This window comes from Bidens hawaiensis, unplaced genomic scaffold, assembly GCF_021521415.1.
Source record: "Bidens hawaiensis isolate Kalapana, Puna unplaced genomic scaffold, B.hawaiensis_p1.1 tig00005189_1, whole genome shotgun sequence".
Lineage (NCBI taxonomy): Eukaryota > Viridiplantae > Streptophyta > Magnoliopsida > Asterales > Asteraceae > Bidens > Bidens hawaiensis.
Window position 1 is genome coordinate 1,587,907 of NW_027491334.1, and position 19,550 is coordinate 1,607,456.

Sequence of the window (19,550 nt, forward strand, 5' to 3'; positions counted from 1 at the left end):
ACTCTAAAAGTGTGAGACCCATAGGTTTTTTATATCACTTAAACTTAATTGCTAAATGTGCTTGGGGACTTGATAGACTGGTGGCTGGGTTTAAGTGGACAACAATATTAGCCATCGCGATTTTTGCGTTTATCAAAGCATTAATATAACCTATATGTTTTTAAGACCTTATTTTCCGATTTTGATTCCATTTCAAATAAACTTTTTCAGTGACGAAAAAAGATAAATGTGGGGATATTTGATATAACGCTAAATATATATAACTCCCATGTATATTTTATTTAATATTTTTCTCGGTTTTATGTAAGATTTGTATACTACTAACATAATTATGTATTTTAGGTTTCGGGTTTCTATCATGTCGAAAATAGGGCGAAAAACAAGCTAAACCGGAGAGCCGGAAGATTAGGAAACGAATCGGACCGCATCAAAACTGAACCGGACCAGACCAGACCCCCACCCCCTGACACGCGGCGCCGCGCGGCCAGAAAGGCAAGGGCCCGTCGCGCGGCACTATGGGCCTCAAATTCCAGAAACTTCTATGAATTTGGGGTTTTGTGCTTAAAAATACCTATATAAAGACCCCTAAAATTAACCTTAAACGTACCCTGAAGGAGCCGGACGAATTTAAAGTTTTGGTTTGTTTTCATATGAAAACATTAAAATACAAAGGGAGACAAAAATGAGAAGTGCGAGTATAATTTGTGATTACACAAAAAACTCTTAAAAAATAATAAAAAAAAATTATAACTCAAAATATAAATAAAAAACAAAAAATAAAATTAAATGTTTCCCCTTTCGAGTTAAAAAAAAACCCCTGAAAAAGACACAACGTCGAGAAAAAAGATACGATGACGAAAATAAACAAAAAATACAATGATAAATAAAAAAAGACACAATATATCATAAAATATAACACCATACCGAGAAAAATATAACATAATGTTGAGTAATATAACACAATATTAAGGAAAAAAAAGACACAATCAATGACGAAAAAAAAGACAATGATAAACAAAAAGACACAATAATATTTTTTACTCAACATTGTCTTTTTTAGAACGAGAAAGACAGGAAAAACATTGCTGTTTTCTTTGTTTTTTATTAGTTTTTATTCTCTTTTTAAGAGGTTTTTTTTTTCTTGTCACAAATCCTTCTCATAATTCTCATTTTTATAACCTATTGTTTTTCTTTATATAATAACCTGATTCTGTTTTTATATATAGGCTTTTTAAATAGCACTTTTATATAGAATCATATTGGTTTATAGATTACCATCAATCATAAGGCCAAAGCCCTTTGAACCATCGCCTTTCAACCACCACTATCGAAAGATAGATGTGACTGATCTCGGTGTGTTCAAATCAATCAAATCTATGTTTCTCTTTTCAAATTCACCACAAAAATTAAACATTTATTTTCGTAATTTTTTAAAACTATACCAAACAATTAACTATGTATTTTTTATATAAAAGGGGAGGGAAGTGTGGTCTTCATTAATAATCACTGTTATATTTACAATACTGTAAGAATGATAAAAATATATATATAGAAACCAGAATACAAAGGTATAAACAATGCAAATGCAACACAATACAATACAACATGATTATAATAATCTACAAAAACCAAACAATAAACTTATAGATATAGCTATTACTCAAGATGTTGAATTAATTTCATTCGTGTCAATAACAATTCCACAAACCGGCTCAGATCGACCAAAGAAGTTTCTCCTAGAAGGAACATCGCTGAGCTGGACATGAGGCGGTATCGGTGTTTCATCTGAGTGGCCTGAAATGCAGAGAGCACCTGCATCATCTTGCTCCCATAAAACCTCCACCATGTATCCTCTTGGATTTCCTGTTGAAATTGTTTCGGGAATTCCTATGTATCTTGCCCCAACTGGTATCTGCGTGTTTTTTAAATCGTAACAATGTCAATAGTCGTATACCATGTCATGTTACATGGGTAGGGATTTTGACCCGTATATTAATAAACTGGTTGATTTGGGTTATGTTTTTATCTCAAATGGATTGAACAAAAGACTTTGCTTAAAAGGGAACGCTTCAAATGGGCAGAGCTCGAGTATAATTGTATATCGTATATGTTATATTAATTGTATAATTGTATGCAGTATATGTTATATTAATTACGTAGTTATTTCATCATAAGTATATGTATAATATAACTAGTTTAATTATGTAATATATATCTATTATATTACACAACAATTATCATATTTATAAAGATATTAGGCTCGTTTGACAAGCATGGTGGATGAAGCATGGTCTCAAGCTCATTTATTAAACGAGCTTACTTTTATGCTCAATCTCGTTTAGGCTCGGTGGTTGGCTCAATTTGAGATTGTTGCGAACGAATCCTGGCAAGCTCACTAGCGGCTTGTCTTGTTTACAACCCTAGTCGCTAGGTCTATTATTTAAGCATTCAATCTTAGTATTTCTATCAAATATTTAGATCATTATCATAATAATACATTTTAAATCATAATCGATGCATTAAATATTTACAAAGCTAAAAAAATGAACTAATGATCAACTCATCCCGACCCACCCAACCAGACAACCAGCTAAATTTCTAAAAAAGGGAAGAAAGAAGATAGAAATTTGAAGTGGAAAACGACTTACTTGAAGAGACGTTCCAGAGGACAAAGTCAGCGTGGTGAATCTACCTTCGGCTGCAGCACTTTCAAACTCAGCCTGTTTTGCAATGTTGAGAAAGACTTCTTCAAGAGTTGTAAGGCTGAGCTGGATATCCGATATACCAAATTCCTCCTCTCTTTTTTCCAACTCCTCAAAAAAATTCTAATAGAATAACCATTTTTAACATTAATTAATTAACAACGAGACTAAAAAAAATAAAATGGCAATCTTACCGCTAGTAGGCTCTCCTTGTCATGTGGGATAACAAAAGTGAGAAACGATTTGTTTTCCTCTTTCGGAACAACATCTAACCGCTGCAAAAACAATCCTCAAATCAATAACTAGAATGTATAACACAATCATATCTCAAACAAGTTATAGTAACTAGTACTCAACATACATCTTTAAAGAACATTTTGACTTCCTCATGAGTGGTGGCATCAGCAGTGGTCCCCGAGAAGCTTACATTAGCAATGTAACCGGTGCCAAATCTCGACTTCAATCTGATTGAATTTCCAATGCACCGAAGCCTACCTTTTGTCATGATTCCGATTCTATCACTTAAAATATCAGCCTCTTCCATTGAATGTGTTGTCAGAATAATGGCTCGACCTTTCTTTGCATTTTCAATAATATCCCAAACATGTCTTCTAGTTATCGGGTCCATACCAGTAGTCTACGGGTCAAACAACAATGAATAACAGGGAAATGGGTCAAATGGTTGAAAGCCTTGAAGAATAAGAAAGTCAACTCTGTTTACCGGTTCATCCAAGATGACCAACTTTGGTTCCCCAATTAGAGCGATTGCAACGCTGAGTCGGCGCTTCATTCCTCCACTGTAGCTACGAGTTCTTACTCGAGCTGACTCGGTAAGTCGCACCTCTGCCAATGATTTTTGCACAACCTGTATAACAGTCGGATAGTGATAAAATTTGAATACACTCTGAAAGCACAATAGAGGATACATTCTAATTTGTTCAACAGATTAGCGTGAAATCTAAATTAAACAATATTTTAGGACAAACCATTTTAAGTGAAGAAGGGGGCAGACCCTTGATACTAGCAAATAGATAGAGATGTTCTTGACCAGATAGTGCATCCCAAAGAATATCAAACTGCAATCGACAGACAGAATATTAGGGTGCGCTTCCTTCAATTGACTTGGAATTTAAGTTCCCTCTCATGATGTGTTTGGTTCACAGAATTTGTTGGAATAGGAATTTCATGACCAACCATAACGTTTGGTTGTCAAATGAATTGGAATTGGAATTAGAATTAATTCCATCAAATTCCTTCATTTAAAGGATTTCAATAATCCTTCCGTAATGTGAAGAATTTCATCCAAAATAAATGCATTGATGCGTTTCGGTCCCAATACGGTGACACTGATACAGTCTATTACCAATGCGTTCCGACACTGGATTACGCTCCGGCGCCACGTTAGCATCCGGTGCTGCTTATGTTCTGATTCTGCAGCGTGCCGATACTGATAAAGGTGATAGATACCTATTCCCTCAAAAATACTTGTAAACCAAATGCACCCTAAAATTGAAAAAGTTTTTATAGACTCCAATTCCCATAAAATCCAATTTCTTTCGAAAAACTTAAATTCCAAAATCCAGAGCCTTCCTTCAAAAAATTTCCACGAGCCAACTACCAAGCGTACCTTTAATCCCAAATCCCAACTAATAACTGCGTTAACAACGGAATGGTGCAAAAAGGTAACAAACCTGGGGGCAAACACCTATCATTTTCTGGGTATTTGACATGCCAACAGAGCTTCGGATGGAATGCCCATATATGAGAGCTGTTAATAAAACACTTAAAATTTTAAATTAATATATTCTCATTAAAAACAAACTAAAAAAACATATTATTACCATCTCCTTCAGTGACTGGTGTGATGCCAGTTAAGCAATTGATTGCAGTGGTTTTTCCGGCTCCATTCGGTCCTAAAAGGCAAAAGAGTTGATCCTTTGGGAAGTTCACCCACAAACCCTGAATATAACTTTATTGTTACAACTTGAAAACTAAAAAAAACTTAGGTTAATTATCTACCTTAAGTGCATAATAAGGTGCAGTTTTCTTGCAACTGAAGCAACCAATGTTAGTTCTTCCTGGATATACTTTCACAAGACCATGTATTTGAACTGCAAGATTTGGGTCTACAACACCTTCTCTATGTTGTTGTTTAACAATGTTTTCCTCTTCAAGTACATCCTCATCATCTGGAGACGTTTGATCCAATGGTGGAGGAGAGCGCATGCAACTACATATCCCACCCTCTTAAAGAAACATGGATTAAAAACGAGTTAGTGAAAACTTTGTGCGGTTGCAATGTTTATTGGTAAACAAACTGAACGTTTAGCAAACTGTTCGTGAATCGTTCAGCAGGAAATTTGTTTACGTATAAACGAATGAACATATTCAAAAGAGTTGTTCATTTATCTAAACAAGCAAAAATGAACAGATGTCTCGTTCGTTCATTTATGTTTGTGAACGTTTGTTTACTTTCGCTTACGCTAATTTATGTTTATTAGTTTACGTTTGTTCGTTTATCCTTGTTAATATATTAATATGATTTTCTTAAGTTTGTTCGTTAATATATTCATTAAATTCGGTTGTTTAATATATTCGTTTATGTTGCTTACACTTACATTTAATGGGCTTTAGCTCATTTATGTTCGCTCATCTACATTCAGTTATATTCGTTCATTTATGTTTGTGAACCATTCATTTATATTGCTAACGAACGAAGATAAACGAATGTTAACATGTTCATTTTCTTAACGAACAAAAAATTAATGAACAAGAAAGCCCCATTCATTTAATTGTTAACGAACAAACATAAACAGGCATGTTCATTTTCTAAACAAACATGAACAAGGAAATCCCATTCGTTTATATTGTTAACAAACAAACATAAACAAATACGAACACATCCATTTACTTAACGGAAGAACATTAACAAGAAAACCCCATTCATTTAAATGTTCCAGTTCGACCATTCGTTTGTTTAACTTTAAACAAACGAATCCGAACATGCTTTGTTTATGTTCGTTCGGTTCATTTACAAGCCTAGCACAAAGAATATATAAAATCAATGGTTCACTCAGTTACCTTTGACCCGATTTCCACCTTTACCTGACCAGTATCCAGGGTTCAAAAAGTAAAAAGCTGGTTTTCTAACGCCTGATGAGTTGGGGAATATATTATCAAAGTAGATTGCCAAAGCAACCCACAAAACAAATGTTGCTAAGAGCCATATATAGATATCGTTCTACCAAAAAGACAATATATATAAAATGGGTCAGCTTCAAATAAGAAAATATTATGGCAGCTTTAAAAGACAGAATATGCGCACATAAAAAGCCATATAAATACATACCAATGTTATCAAACAGTCAGTGTCATTCGGTGCACACTTCCCTTTACTGGCCCAGCTGATACCCGGGTCTTGAGGAGTGGAAGTGGCATCAGAAAGCAATTGAAGGGCTTTAGCAAGAAGATTAGGTGGGTAAAAAGACCATATTGCCCTGTATGTGTCAGAGTAGTTGTCACTGTAAGGAAATCCAAATGCGGCAACAATCTGCCAAAATGTGAAGTTAGTAGAATTTTGCTGAGGTGGCAACATCCGTAGATCAGACACGCTGGGTCAAAAGTCGAAACAGGTTTGGGCCAGAACGGGTCAAAATGGGCCATATTAAGTTGGGTTGACCAGTCAACAATCTTCCATATTTTGTGGGTAGTTAATGCATTAACAATAATCAGAAAACAATATAATTATAATGGGTTTGGTATAAGCGGGTCCGGGTCAACCCAGAGGGTTCTCGGGTTGACCTGTTTAATGGATTTATTTTTTATTTTATTTTTTGAAAATGTGTTTATCCAATAAATTAAATTGGTAGGGTATCTTATGCTAAAATTTAAAACTGAAAAAAATTTGCCATGTTCAACCTTTGGGACAAACAAGGCGTGCCAGGTCAACCCATGAATATTCGTGTCGTGTTTGAGTTCACGTGTCTAACACGATTTTCGGGTTGGACCCATCAACCCGTGAGCTACTTTCAACCTGTTTTTGGCACATTTAGTCTGTCTTCCTTTTAGCTGATTTTCTTATATAACCAATTTGAAAAGAAAAGAAAACGCAATCTCAAATTAACCCATTTAAAGTCAAAAGGGTCGAACCGCATCATCTAACTTTTGGTAACATAATAAAAAAGCAAAATTACTTGTGTCAAAAAGCCAACTATATATACAGAGAAACCGACAGCCGTAGATGAAGTAGACTTGCTGATGAATGATGAAAACATAAACGCAAAACCAACCTGACAGCGAAAGCTAGAAAATGATTATCCAACAAACACACCGAACAATTTTACTAAAATATAAACTAAGAAAAGCAAAAAATCTAACCATGTTCAATTGGAAAAGAAAGAACACAAAAAACACAACTGCAAAGCTGTTGTGCAAGAAGAAATCAAACTGAAACATCATTCCAAAGAGAATTGTGAACAGAGATGAAAGTAGGGTGATAATTCCTTCCCATGTAAGCCATGATAACCAATAAGCTGTATCATAAAGGCCCATCATAGCCATTGCCTATAAAGAAAAGAAAACCATGCACAATTATGAGAAACTCATTCATATATATATGAGAGTAAATTACACAAATTGTCCTTTTAAGTATACCTAGAATTCAAGATTCTGTCCTTAAACTAAGGTAATTACAAAGAAAGTCCTTTATTTGAAAAGTTGTTATGCTTTTAGGTTTTTCAAAAAAATGACTATTTTGCCCTTACAGTTCAAAGGACAAAACAAGTAATTTCCACAATTATCTTCCTTTTCTATTTTGTTTCTTTCTTTTTTTTATTCTTGTTATCACTTTTATTGATAACTCTTTTAAAATTTTTATTAATTAATCAACTTATTTTTTCATAAAATACTTTTTTTAAAATATATTTATTATTTATTTATTTATTTCTGTTTGTTTGATAAATTATTCACTTTTCTCCTTCTTTTTTATTTTCAAACAAATTATTAATCATTTTATGGGTGTAAACGAGCCAAGCCCGACATCACGTAAGCTCGTTCTAGGCTCATTAAACTTAGAGATATCGTGATCGGCCCATTAACACCAATAAGTCTAAAGGACTGAGAGCCTGAGAACTTTTCAAATAAGTATACTTAAAGGAAGATTGTGTAATTTACTTTATATGTAAACAACATTAACATAAAGTTAAAATAAATAACAATTCAGAACCTGTCGAAGCTTGAGTTCTTTCTCAACAATCAAAGAACTAATTTGTAACACAAAACCAAACATTGCAATTGCCAGAAAGAAACTCGGTCCAACGGTCCCCACAGAAGAGAACGTTTCAACTACCGGATGTGCAAATTCCTTCAGATTCACAACCCAACTGAAGCCAGGATCTGTTACATTTTAAAATGTCGTTCAGATATTCGTAATAATGAATAAATAGGGATTGTATATACATATTATACCTCCAATTAAAGACCTAGCAATTTCACGTTCAGCAGCAATTTGGAGTGGAATTTGGAATTTGAATGTTGGATCTTCAAAATTTCCTCTTTTTGCAATGGGTGTAGAATTCGTTTGTAAGCCGTAACTGATTACAGTTGAATTTCTCTCTACAAAATGCAGAGCTGCAGGACAGAACATAGGATTTGCAAAAAGCCACGCATCCACGTCATTCTTTGTTCTAAATGGTAAGACCTATTCACATTTCACAAGATCATGGTTCACTAATGATTATTTTAACAAGAAATGTTTTCCAGTTTCCAGAGAATTATGAATCTAATATTCACCTTTTGGTAATTCCCATAACCAATAGAATAAAACTGTTTTACCCTTTTTGTTAATGATATCAAATGCATAGAGTATCTCATATGAAGACTCCTAAGTGCTAGTTGCATACTTTGTGGCTTCTTGTCATGGTACCTATAGCTTCTTTTATTTTTTTTTTAATTTGCTTATTTTAATGTTTTGGATTAAGAATGTTGTCTTTTTCTCTTAAATAGTGCATGTTCGTTTGCGTTCGTGAACAAGCTCAACTCCTTAACAAATGAACACGAACAAGATTTTCCGTTCGGTTAGCGTTCATGAACCGTTTGTTAACAATTTTAATGCTAAACAAACAAACATGAACAAGGCTACTTTCGATTTGGTTAGGCTTGTTTACAGAAGTAAAGAAATTAAAATACCATCCATAAACATTTTTTTAAGGGGTGTTTGGGTGCAAGTGCAAAAGGAACAGAATATCCGACTTATTAAAAGCACCCCCTTAGTATTTTATTTTATTTTATTTTTGAGAATGAATTCCTAAAATAAAAATTGAATTTAGCAGAAGCATTGAATACGCAAAGCATCTGGCAGGAATATATTATATTTAAAACCTTGTTAGAAGGAATAGGCCTTCCAGGATTATTGGCCCGAATTCGATCCACAATCGCTCGAATCCTGTTGCTGTCACTCCCACTCCAGACAAAGTCGAAGCACGGAAGCTTGGCGTAATACTTATCCTCACAGGGCGGGATCGGAGGATCGACGAGCGGCTGAGGATCGCGTATGCTCTCGAAGGCGGTCGAAGACCCGAACCGAGCTTCGATTGCTTTCTGGATGATGTAAAGCAGAAATATGAAGAAAACTGAAGAGAACAGTTGTAGGAACGTAGCTCGCTTGTTCCGCCATGCGAGTAGCAAGTTTTTACTGAATAACGCCTTGTATTGCTGGATTAGAAGCTTCAATCCCTTCTGTGATTCCATTTCATCTATCTATAATTCTGCAGTCTGTGTGTTGGAGGAAATGAGAGTTTTTGAGGGGGGGAATTGGTTACGAATGCCACTGCTTTATATAGAAATTACCATGTGTGCCACTGTATAAGTGTTTGCATTCAACTTTTAAATTTGGACACTAAACCTATCTCAAATCTCTCGATCTTTTTTTTATTTGGGTTATTCGGGTTTAGGTTTTGTTCTTTTTAGTTAATCGGGATTGTAGTTTTTTTTTTTTTGAGTTAATCAGGTTTCGAGTATTTAAAAAAATAACATAAAAATAAGTGTAAAATAAAATAAAGCTACTACAATAAAGCATATAAGCAAAATATTCTTTTTTACTCGTTACGCAAATAACTATATAATAAACTTACATAACTCGATAAAGCAAAATATTTTTTTGATTATGGTTGTTATTAGCCATAAGTAGAAAAGATATTCAAACGCTAAATAGTCGAAAACACATATGTTGTGAAATTAAACAAAATTAAACATATTTTTTTTAGTTGTTTTTAACAAATAAAACATATATTTTTTAGTTATTTTTAATAAATAGGTTGCGTTAATTAGTCGTTTTCTTATCAAACACGTTTCAAGTTAGTTTTTATTTGTCAACTTATTTGACATGATTAGATAAAAGGTTTAGCCGAATCTGTATAAGTTACTTAAATAAAGTTAACGAGTCATATTCATGGGAACATGAAAAGAAATAACCCGTTAACACGATATGTTACACCCCGATTGTTTCCACTAATTTACATTTTATTTTTTTTCATATAGAAAGAATTGATAACAATTACTTGTATGTGAAGGAACTATGGTCAACCCGTGCCAAAATGTGAAAAGGGCATTTTAGGAATTGTGTGGAAAAACAACAAGGGTACGTTAGGAATATAAAAATATGCGGTCAACAATTTGTATAGCTCAAAACATAAAAAAACGAATATGAAAATTCAAAATATGTGAAGCAAGTATGGTCAACGAGTGCCAAAATGCTCGGTCAAATTAATTATGGTTGTGCCATTTGTGACCACACGTTCGAACACTATTAGGATGCTTAAATTACGACACGGGTAATGATAGATTTTCAAAACATAAAAAACTTACAAAAAAATGGGTAAAAGACGTTATTTACGTGTGACCCGATTTTCATTAGACGTTCTTTAATTAAAGAAATAGCAAAAGGTATACATCATGTTTCAAATTCCTTTCATGTTACGTCATTTGGCACTAACTCAGTTAATTTTTTTTGTTAAATCTAGTCATGTGCCTTGCACATGAGGGCAGTGTGTTCATTTTACCTCTTTAAGAACTATTTATGTAATTAAACTAAAGAGTTCCTTTTTTCCTCTTTTTCTCCCTCTTCTTCTCTTATTCTCCCTCACCATCGAACTACCACCACAAACGACCAACGTCTGACACATCTCTCTCTCTCTCTCTCTCTCTCTATTAACCTCTGCCAACACACCCCTACCCCCACCACAACTCCGTTTCTTCACCAATCGTCGTCACCACCACCACTACGATTGCCACCGGCCGTTTCTTCACTAACCGTTTCTTCACTAACAGCCACTGTCTCTCCTCCCATATTCATCAAACCTTAAACAACAAAAAATCTAAAAAACAAAATCCTAATTTCTGATTTTCCCCAAATCGAGGTGATCAATCTGGATCTGGGTTGGATATTTTCTTCTGGATTTTGACCGCACCAATGGAAATCGGGTGGTAGAGTTTTGGGTGTGAAGTTGCCGGCTACCGCCTCCAACAGTCCCTCCGCCGGCTACCTTCGGCTGTCGCATACGGCGAGTTCAGATATGGTATCGGTGCCTGTCTTTTCATGTGTGTGATGAAACCCTAAACCAAATTTCAAATACATTTTTATACGGGTTTGGGCGAATTTCGATTTGAAGAGAAATTGATAGTTTATAGGGTTTTAATCGAAAGTTGCATGTGGAGTGGTAGGCAAAGAAGTCACCGGTAATTTTAATTGACTATTGCAGAGATTGTGGTTACCGGGGGACTGAACTTGGGGTTAGGGTTCCGGCATGGACTGAATTTGGGGTTGGGTTTCCAATGGAAGGAAAGAGGTGGTGGTGGCGGCAACTGATAGAGAGGGTCTGGTGGTGGTGGGAGCACGGTGGTGATGGTGGTTTTATGTGGCTATGCGCTTCTCGAGGTCGCCGGAGGGGTGTCAGCGACTTAATGACAAGACTTAGAGGATCGTATGGGTGTCAACGGCGATGGTAGTGGCGACCGGAGGTGGTGGTGGCTGCCGCTGGTAGTGGCGACCGGTGGTCGTGGTGGTGGCACAACGACCACAACCGCTGTGGTAGTTGCAGAGTGTGAGAGAGAGGGAGGAGAGAGAGAGAGGATATGAGAGAGAAATATATATATAGGATCAGGATCATGTGAGAACTTTTTGGGAATTAAGAACTATGAGAACCATTTTGGACCACAAAAAAACCCAAAAATAAAAAAAATCATAAAACAAAAAAAAACACAAAAATAAAAAAAGTAGAAAAACCAAAATTCTTATTTATCATCCCGGTTTCTAAAAAAAAACATAAAAAAAAATTCTCGGTTTAGCTAAATTATACATATACATATATGTATAATATGTACACACAGGTTTTTTTTCTATACACATATGTATAATTTAAGGTAAATGATAATGTACATATGTGTACATTACATAACTAGAGATTAAATGAAAGTATACATATGTGTATAGGTATAATACGAATTAAAAAGAAAAAAAATTGGTTTTTTTTATTATGCATATATGTATAATATGTACACACATGTTTTTTCCTATACACATATGTATATTTTAAGGTAAATGATAATATACATATGTGTATATTACGTAACTAGAGATTAAATAAAAGTATACATATGTGTATAGGTATAATACGAATTAAAAAGAAAAAAAAAATTCGGTTTTTTTTAATGAAACCAGAATGAAATATAAGAATTTTAGTTTTTTTACTTTTTAAAAATTTTCTGTTTTGTTTGTTTTATAATTTTTTTAATATTTTTTTAAAGGGTTTTTTTAGTGGTTCAAATGGTTCTCAAAGTTCTCAATTTGCCAATTGTTCTTTTAGGATCCTTACCCTTTATATATATATATATATTAGATATTTATTAATTTTTATTTTCTTTAATATTTTCATGATGGCCCAAATTTTAAGTAATCTACACAAATAGTCCTTTAAGGTGTAGAAAGACGAATTTACTCTCGTGTGCCTTGCACATGACTATATTTAACAAAAAAATTTAACTGGGTTATTGACAAAGGATGTAACGTGAAAGGAATTTGAAACATGACGTATGCCTTTTGCTATTTCTTTCATTAAAGGACGTCTAATGAAAATCAGGTGAAATGTAAAGGACGTATCTTGTCATTTTGTCAAAAACTTATTATAAAAAAAATTAAAAATACAATTTGGTAACAAACTAACAAACAAACTCACGTGCACACAAAACACAAAATTCAAAATATAATATCTAAAGGGCCAAAAATATTATTCACTTGTACACGTACAATTTTTGATAAAAGCAAGGTCAAATCATCGATGCTAGTTATGTTCGTTACGATACTGGAAGTAAATTGAACAAATAAATTGGTAAACACCTATAACAGTAATGAGTCTAATGACACTTATATAACTTATGATAAAAAAATAACATATTTAAAACAATGTTTATTCGGCCGATTAAACCCACGCGTTGCAACAGCGGGCCGAAGCAAAATCGGCGATATCGATTAGGTTCATTATGTAAAAAGTAACATAACAAAAACTTCGGTTAGGTTCGTTACGTAACAACTAACATTACATAAAAAAGAAGAAAAAAATTGATGGCGTGACATAATCAGGACTTTACATGTGATGCGGATGCTTGCGACACCGACATGCATTTTAAAGTTATACATAAAGGCAAGTCACATTACCTTAGTCAGTTAATACTTATTTGTGATGTATAATGTGTTTACACTTATAAATATGTGTCAAATACTTGTATATCATTAGGTGTCACTAAAATTTATAATATTTTATTGATAAGTTAAAGAAACACGCTATATAAATCCTTACGCGCCACACGTACAATAGTCTGGGAAATAAATGTTTGAACGCTCTACTACACACAATAGAAGCATATGCTCGCGACTTATGGCTATGGATGTTACTTAGTTTTTTATGGTCTTTTGCTAGTATGTTAGTTTTGTTTCTCGTTTGGTGGTCTTTCCCCTTCATGATAAAATGTCTACGAGGAAGGGGGAGGGGTTATGTTATTTACCAAGGTAATGTATTTTCCAAAAGTAAAAGTCAAACCCTATAATTTAACACTACGCTTGACAATCTTGACCCACCGTCTCAAATTAAGTTGATATGATAATTTAAAAATAATGGGTTAATACGGCCGATTGTTTCTCATAGAATGAGCCAAGAGTCGGTATGCACGTAATGCGTCTAAGATGTGCAACCGATGCACATACGCATGAAACCGGCATTAGTATGTGCCTAACCCTGCACTTATACACGTGTAACGTGACATCAAACATGTAACCAGTGTCAGTGCGCGCGTAATCTGACGTCGGTACGCGCATGTCACACCCTGACCAACGATGAGATATGTCGGGGCGTAACTTAGATTGTTTAATACCTCGAGACACTAATTATAAGTGACGATAATTATTAATTTATTTCAAAAATATTATTCAAGTACACATGTCTAATGAAAACAATCAGCCTAAAACAAAAAACAAATATTCAACATTAATCAAAACATGACAATAGTCTCATTAGATAACCTAAAGGTAAATACTAAGTTCTCCAATCCTGCAATCATCCAATATGCACACTTGTAACATAAGTGAAAATAATATATTTTGTCAACAATGTTTGGGTGAGCAAAACACAAGATTTAATAATATATAATATGACAAAAATACAGAATTATATCCGGATACGGAAATACAACATTTAAATGTAATTGTAACAATTAAAGTTCTTTCAATATAACAAACATCAAACTACTAAGACAAGTCGCATGATCATACTAATGAAAATGTAGCCATAATGCAATAGATAAACACAATTTCAATCAAGCATATAACAATAAAATGAGAAAATACGCGTAAAAGCATATATATATGAATTGTGGTTGAGGACTCGATGATATAAATAAATGAGGCTGTGGTACACATGTTATTCCCAAAATAAAAAAGTAAAACGGGTGTGAATTACTCACCGTAGAAAGTAGGCGAGAAAGATACTAGAATATTAAAAAACTTGAACTTGAATTAATCGGGTTCATCAACTTGTCTCAACAAAAAATACCCTAAAACTCAAAGTACAATAATATGATGCTAAATAGAACAAGAACAAAACAAAACTTGAAATTTTAAAACAAAAATAAAGAAAAAGTAAGCTTACACGAGTGTTCGGTTCTTGTTCAGTACGAACGTCGATGTGGGATCGGATTCGAGCCTGACACACCAAAATATGAGAAATAATATTAGATGAGAAAAATCATATTTAAAACAAGTCAGAACGTTAATTAAACAAAAATTCCGAAATTAAAGTAATATGAACCCTAAAATGAATTTGATCCAATTGGATGTTGAAACCCTAACCCTCAATTCATCGAAATTGAATGAGGGCTTTTGATCCATGAATGATTTAAAGCAGAAAACATGTGCAAACTTACTCGGAATTATTTGAGGAACTAGGAGAATCAAAGAACAAGAAGAGGATTGACTTTGAAAAGTCAAACTAGCCAAGAACACTTGATTATATGAATGGGGTTTCGATCAAGAAGAAGCGTTTCAAACCTTAAAGGATATGACGGTTTTGTTGTGTTTTGTGACGCTTCCATCAAAGGTATCGTTGTGTTCTTATGCAACGAGACAAGGCCATTGCTTACGCTTCGCTTCAACTTAAGGTTCACGAGAAAAATTACACGACGCACGATCTCGAATTTGGTGTGGTCGTGTTTGCCATGAAAATTTTGATACACTACCTTTATAGCACGAAATGTGTTATCTTCACCTACCGTAAAAGTTTGCAACACATCATCAACCAAAAGGATCTCATTGTGAGACAAAGACGATGGGCCAAATTGTTAAGCGATTATGATTGCGAAATTCGCTACCACCCCGGAAAAGAGAATGTCATAGCCGATGTTCTTAGTCGTAAGAGTCACATTAAATCTGTCTTGCTCAGTTGTGTCTCCATACAATCCGACCTTCAATACCGCATCTTCGACATGCAACACGTCTGCGTCACCGAAGGAAGTTTATATGACGAGATGTCGTGTGGCGCTGGACTCCAACTTGAAACCAAATGTAACAGTTTACTTTATTATTTGAACCGCTATGGGTTCCCGATCGTGACGGTCCTCGCACGTTGATCCTTGATGAAGCTCATAAGTCACGATACTCTATTCATCCCGGTGCAGCTAAGGTGTATGCCGATCTTCGTCCTATTTTTTGGTGGCTGGGAATGAAGAAGGATATTGCGATATATGTATCCAAATTCCTCACTTGTTCTAAGTTTAAAGCCGAGCATCAAAGCCATTTTGATTTCTCGAGCAACCTCCGATCCCCGTTTGGAAATGGGAAGACATAGCCATGGATTTCATTACCAAACTCCCCACTACTCAAATCCGCAATGATAGCATTTGGGTGATTGTTGATCGGTTGACCAGGTTGGCTCATTTCATACCCATTCGAGAAAAGTTCTCCCATTCGAGAAAAGTTCTTCTTATTGCATCCATGCTTGTCCCCATGTGCTCGACCATCCTGTGCTCGTAACACTTGGTTAAAACTTGTATGATCAAGCTATTTGCTCGATTGGCAATCCATGCTCGATAGAAGAATACTCTTGCTCGTTGAAGTGTAGCTTGCTCGAAGCTTTAACACTTACAAGAATCAACCACTAAAGGTTCTGAAGACCTTGCTCGAAGTAGTAAAACCATGCTTGATCGTCTAGGCTTGCTCGAAGTCCATACTTAGCCGTTTTCTAAGGAGGTTGAGAAGATTCCAATCTTCTTTATAGAAAATCCGACCCAACAATCCCCCCTAGATTGGAACAAGCTCAGATGCACCAAAACATGCCTGCATAGAGTTACACATGTATCAGACATCAAAGATATATCATTCAAGAAGATGTCATTTCATTACATAATTAGGAATTCTGCCTCTTGGGCATTACACAATAAAATTTTTACATCAAAATACAAAAAAAAAAAAAAACAGAATTGTAAAAAGATCTTCTGTGTGCTCCATTCCGTTATCTCCTGCGTTGGATCCCTTTCAATGCTTCCTTTTTCTTTAATCTTACCAGAGCACCCCTTTGTTTGAACATATTCAGTTCAAATCCATCATTTGAATCTATTAGAAATTCAGCCTTTGTGATATCTTTTAGATCTTGGACATGTATGAGTGGCAAATCATCATCATACATTACCACGGCTATAGTTCAAAATTATTTCTCAATGTTACTGACCCATTCTCTCTGTTGTAAGTCAGATGAGCAATTCTTCCATTTTGTTAAACTATTGAGTTTGGCTCCATCATCTCTTGTCTCAGAGCTAAACACTCTCTGAAAGTTTTTCTTTTTCTTTGTGAGCTGCCAGCTTGAGTTTTTCTTTTCTTATTCTAAAAAAGAGAGAGTTCCAACGTATGTACTTCATTGATTCTCTTATTTCTTTTATCCCTCTCTGTTTGACTCCGTATCTCTCTCCTCCTTTTGTTCAGAAATAGGAAGCCCTTTTCTGCTTGTTCTTTAATAAATTTGGAGAGATCGTTTCGTTGTTGCCCTGCCATTTGACTTTTATTTTGATTGTCATAAAGATCCAAGGTAGCCATCTTCTTTAATTGTTCTTTTGAAAAGTTTCTCAGATCATCTCTAAAAATGACAAGGGTTTCTTCTTTGTCTTCAGTAACAACCCTCAAGGTCTTTGATCTTTTATCGTAGTAGAGATGTGTGGGCAGATTCAGATTTCGTGTTGGTTCAGGCCTCACAATATCAGACCTTGGGGTTCGGCTCGAGCTTCCTTGAGTATTTGTCTTTATCTGATGTAGCCTAGCCTCTTCATACCATTGTCTGATTGTATCATCAGTTTGTACTATCAATCTTGACATTTTGGCTCCCCTTTTGTGTAAGGCACTCATTATCTCAGCCCTTACCATTTCTTCCATTCTTCTCTTGTCCTCCTGTAGTTTTCTCTCAGTCTCCATGTATAGTCTTTGTTCTCTGTGGTATACTTCCAGGAGTTGGGCATGAGGTATTTTGTTAAATTTTTCCTCAGACATGCCCTTGTTCATTACTATCCCCTTTAGTGTTTCTACCCTCTTTGGGTCTTCAAACCACTTCTTCACCTCTTCTTCTTTCTTTCTTGCTTTTTCTCTTTCTCTTTCCAATCTCATCCTTAGCTCTTGTTCTCTCACATATTCTTCCTGGCTCTTCTTATCTTTGTGGGAATCTTTTACCAATTGAATTTTTCTTTTCAGTTCTTCAAGAGAAAGATCTATCAAGGACTCGTAGCTGTAGCCATGTAATTGAAGAAACTTTATGTCTTTATGTTTTGCCTTTAGTATGTCATATTCTGTTTCATCACTGGCTTTCTTTTCAATTCTCCTTTTGCTACTGTCAGACTCTTTCAACACCTTTTTCTACCTTTTCCTTCTTCTTAGTTACCTTTTCCACATAATCTGAGATATCATCCCCAAGAGCATTCTTGTAAATTCTGTCAATTGTGTCAAAGGATTGCAAGTTTAGGAATGCAGGTTTGTTTCCGGCTTTTATCAACAAATCTCTTTTTGATTTCCTTTTTCTCCACCCTTCAGCCTCTTTGGCTATTTCTTCTTTTGATAGTCTTTGTAGATATTTCAAATCATAGTCAAGACTTATCAAATAAGCTCTATCTTGATTTTCCTTCTCAACATCCTTTGATCCCTCTTCATCCTCATTCTCATAAATTTGTTCATCCAAATTATGAAGTGCCCAACTCATTGGTTCTTCTGTTTCAGGTTCAGGGGATTTGAATACAAATTTGGATTTCTTCGGTCGTCTCTTATAGACTGATTTTTGTCTCTTAGCTTTAGGAGGTTCAACCTCAGATGTTTCTTTCCTCTTCACCCCCCCTTCAGCCTCAGTCTATGGTTCTGTTGGCTCAGTGAAAATTGGTTCTTCGTTTATTGTTTTCTCCACTTCATCGCCAACAATTTCTATGATTATAGGCTCAGTAGTTTCAGTTGCTGGCACATTAACATTTATCTCCTCAACTACTGGCTCCGTCACCTGAATATCATCATTCTCTTCAGCAACTTCATTAATAACAGGTTCAGTGGTTTCAACTGGTTCTTTAATCACTGGTTCTCTTTCTTTGCTCATTTCAATAAAATCTCTTTGTGCCTTTCTAGCAGCCATTATTATCTCAGGATGATGCCCTTCTGGTTTGTTCAGAATGTCTATCAGATCCTTCATTATAACCAGTTTCACCATTGAGCTGGCAGATATTTCCATAGTTTCATCCTCTTCTTGATTAACTAGACCCAAGCCAAGTTCTTGTTCTTTATTTGTTTTTGGTTCATGTTCTTCACTCTCAAGCTCAGATATGACTGGCTCAGATGGTGTGGGCTCTTGTTCAGTTTGCATCGGCTCTTGTGCTTCATCATTTTGTTTTGTATTCAGAGCTTCTTGAGTAGCCTTGATTGCATCATCTGCATCTTTTCTCATTCTCTCATCCTCCTCTTCCTTCTCCTTCATTTTGATCAGTGCTTCAAGCACATCTTGTGGAATTTCTTCCTCATCTTTTTGATTTATTGAGTTCAGCTCTTCATTTATCAGTCTAATAGCTGTTTTGATGGATTCCACCTCTGCAATGTCAGGATCAATCACATTATCCTTTTCTAGGATTTCTTCGCCAGATTTATCTTTACGGGTTGGAATAGGTTGAAGGTCTTCTTCAGATAGAGCCACGCCTTTGACTTTGATCTGTCGTTGGGCAATCTGCTCGGGGGTCTCTTCTTCCACATCTGCATCTTTTCCTTCTACCCCCCAACTTCAGAATCTCCATCCTTAT

The 19,550-nt window shown here is 35.1% G+C and overlaps 1 protein-coding gene across 1 annotated transcript; it reads right to left on the minus strand.

Annotated features, from left to right (window-relative positions):
* Window positions 1-1,596: 1,596 nt before the first annotated feature.
* LOC143629351 (ABC transporter A family member 2-like) lies at window positions 1,597-9,457 on the minus strand. Its single transcript, XM_077098650.1, has 16 exons — window positions 9,081-9,457; window positions 8,169-8,400; window positions 7,927-8,096; window positions 7,080-7,265; window positions 6,896-6,991; window positions 6,052-6,252; window positions 5,784-5,943; window positions 4,722-4,948; window positions 4,544-4,661; window positions 4,394-4,470; window positions 3,689-3,778; window positions 3,424-3,567; window positions 3,064-3,339; window positions 2,897-2,977; window positions 2,649-2,825; window positions 1,597-1,912 (listed from the first exon to the last, which is right to left on the minus strand). The coding sequence occupies exons 1-16, from the start codon at window positions 9,447-9,449 to the stop codon at window positions 1,661-1,663; spliced, it is 2,856 nt and encodes a 951-aa protein (XP_076954765.1). The 5' UTR covers window positions 9,450-9,457; the 3' UTR covers window positions 1,597-1,660.
* Between the last annotated feature and the right edge of the window lie 10,093 nt (window positions 9,458-19,550).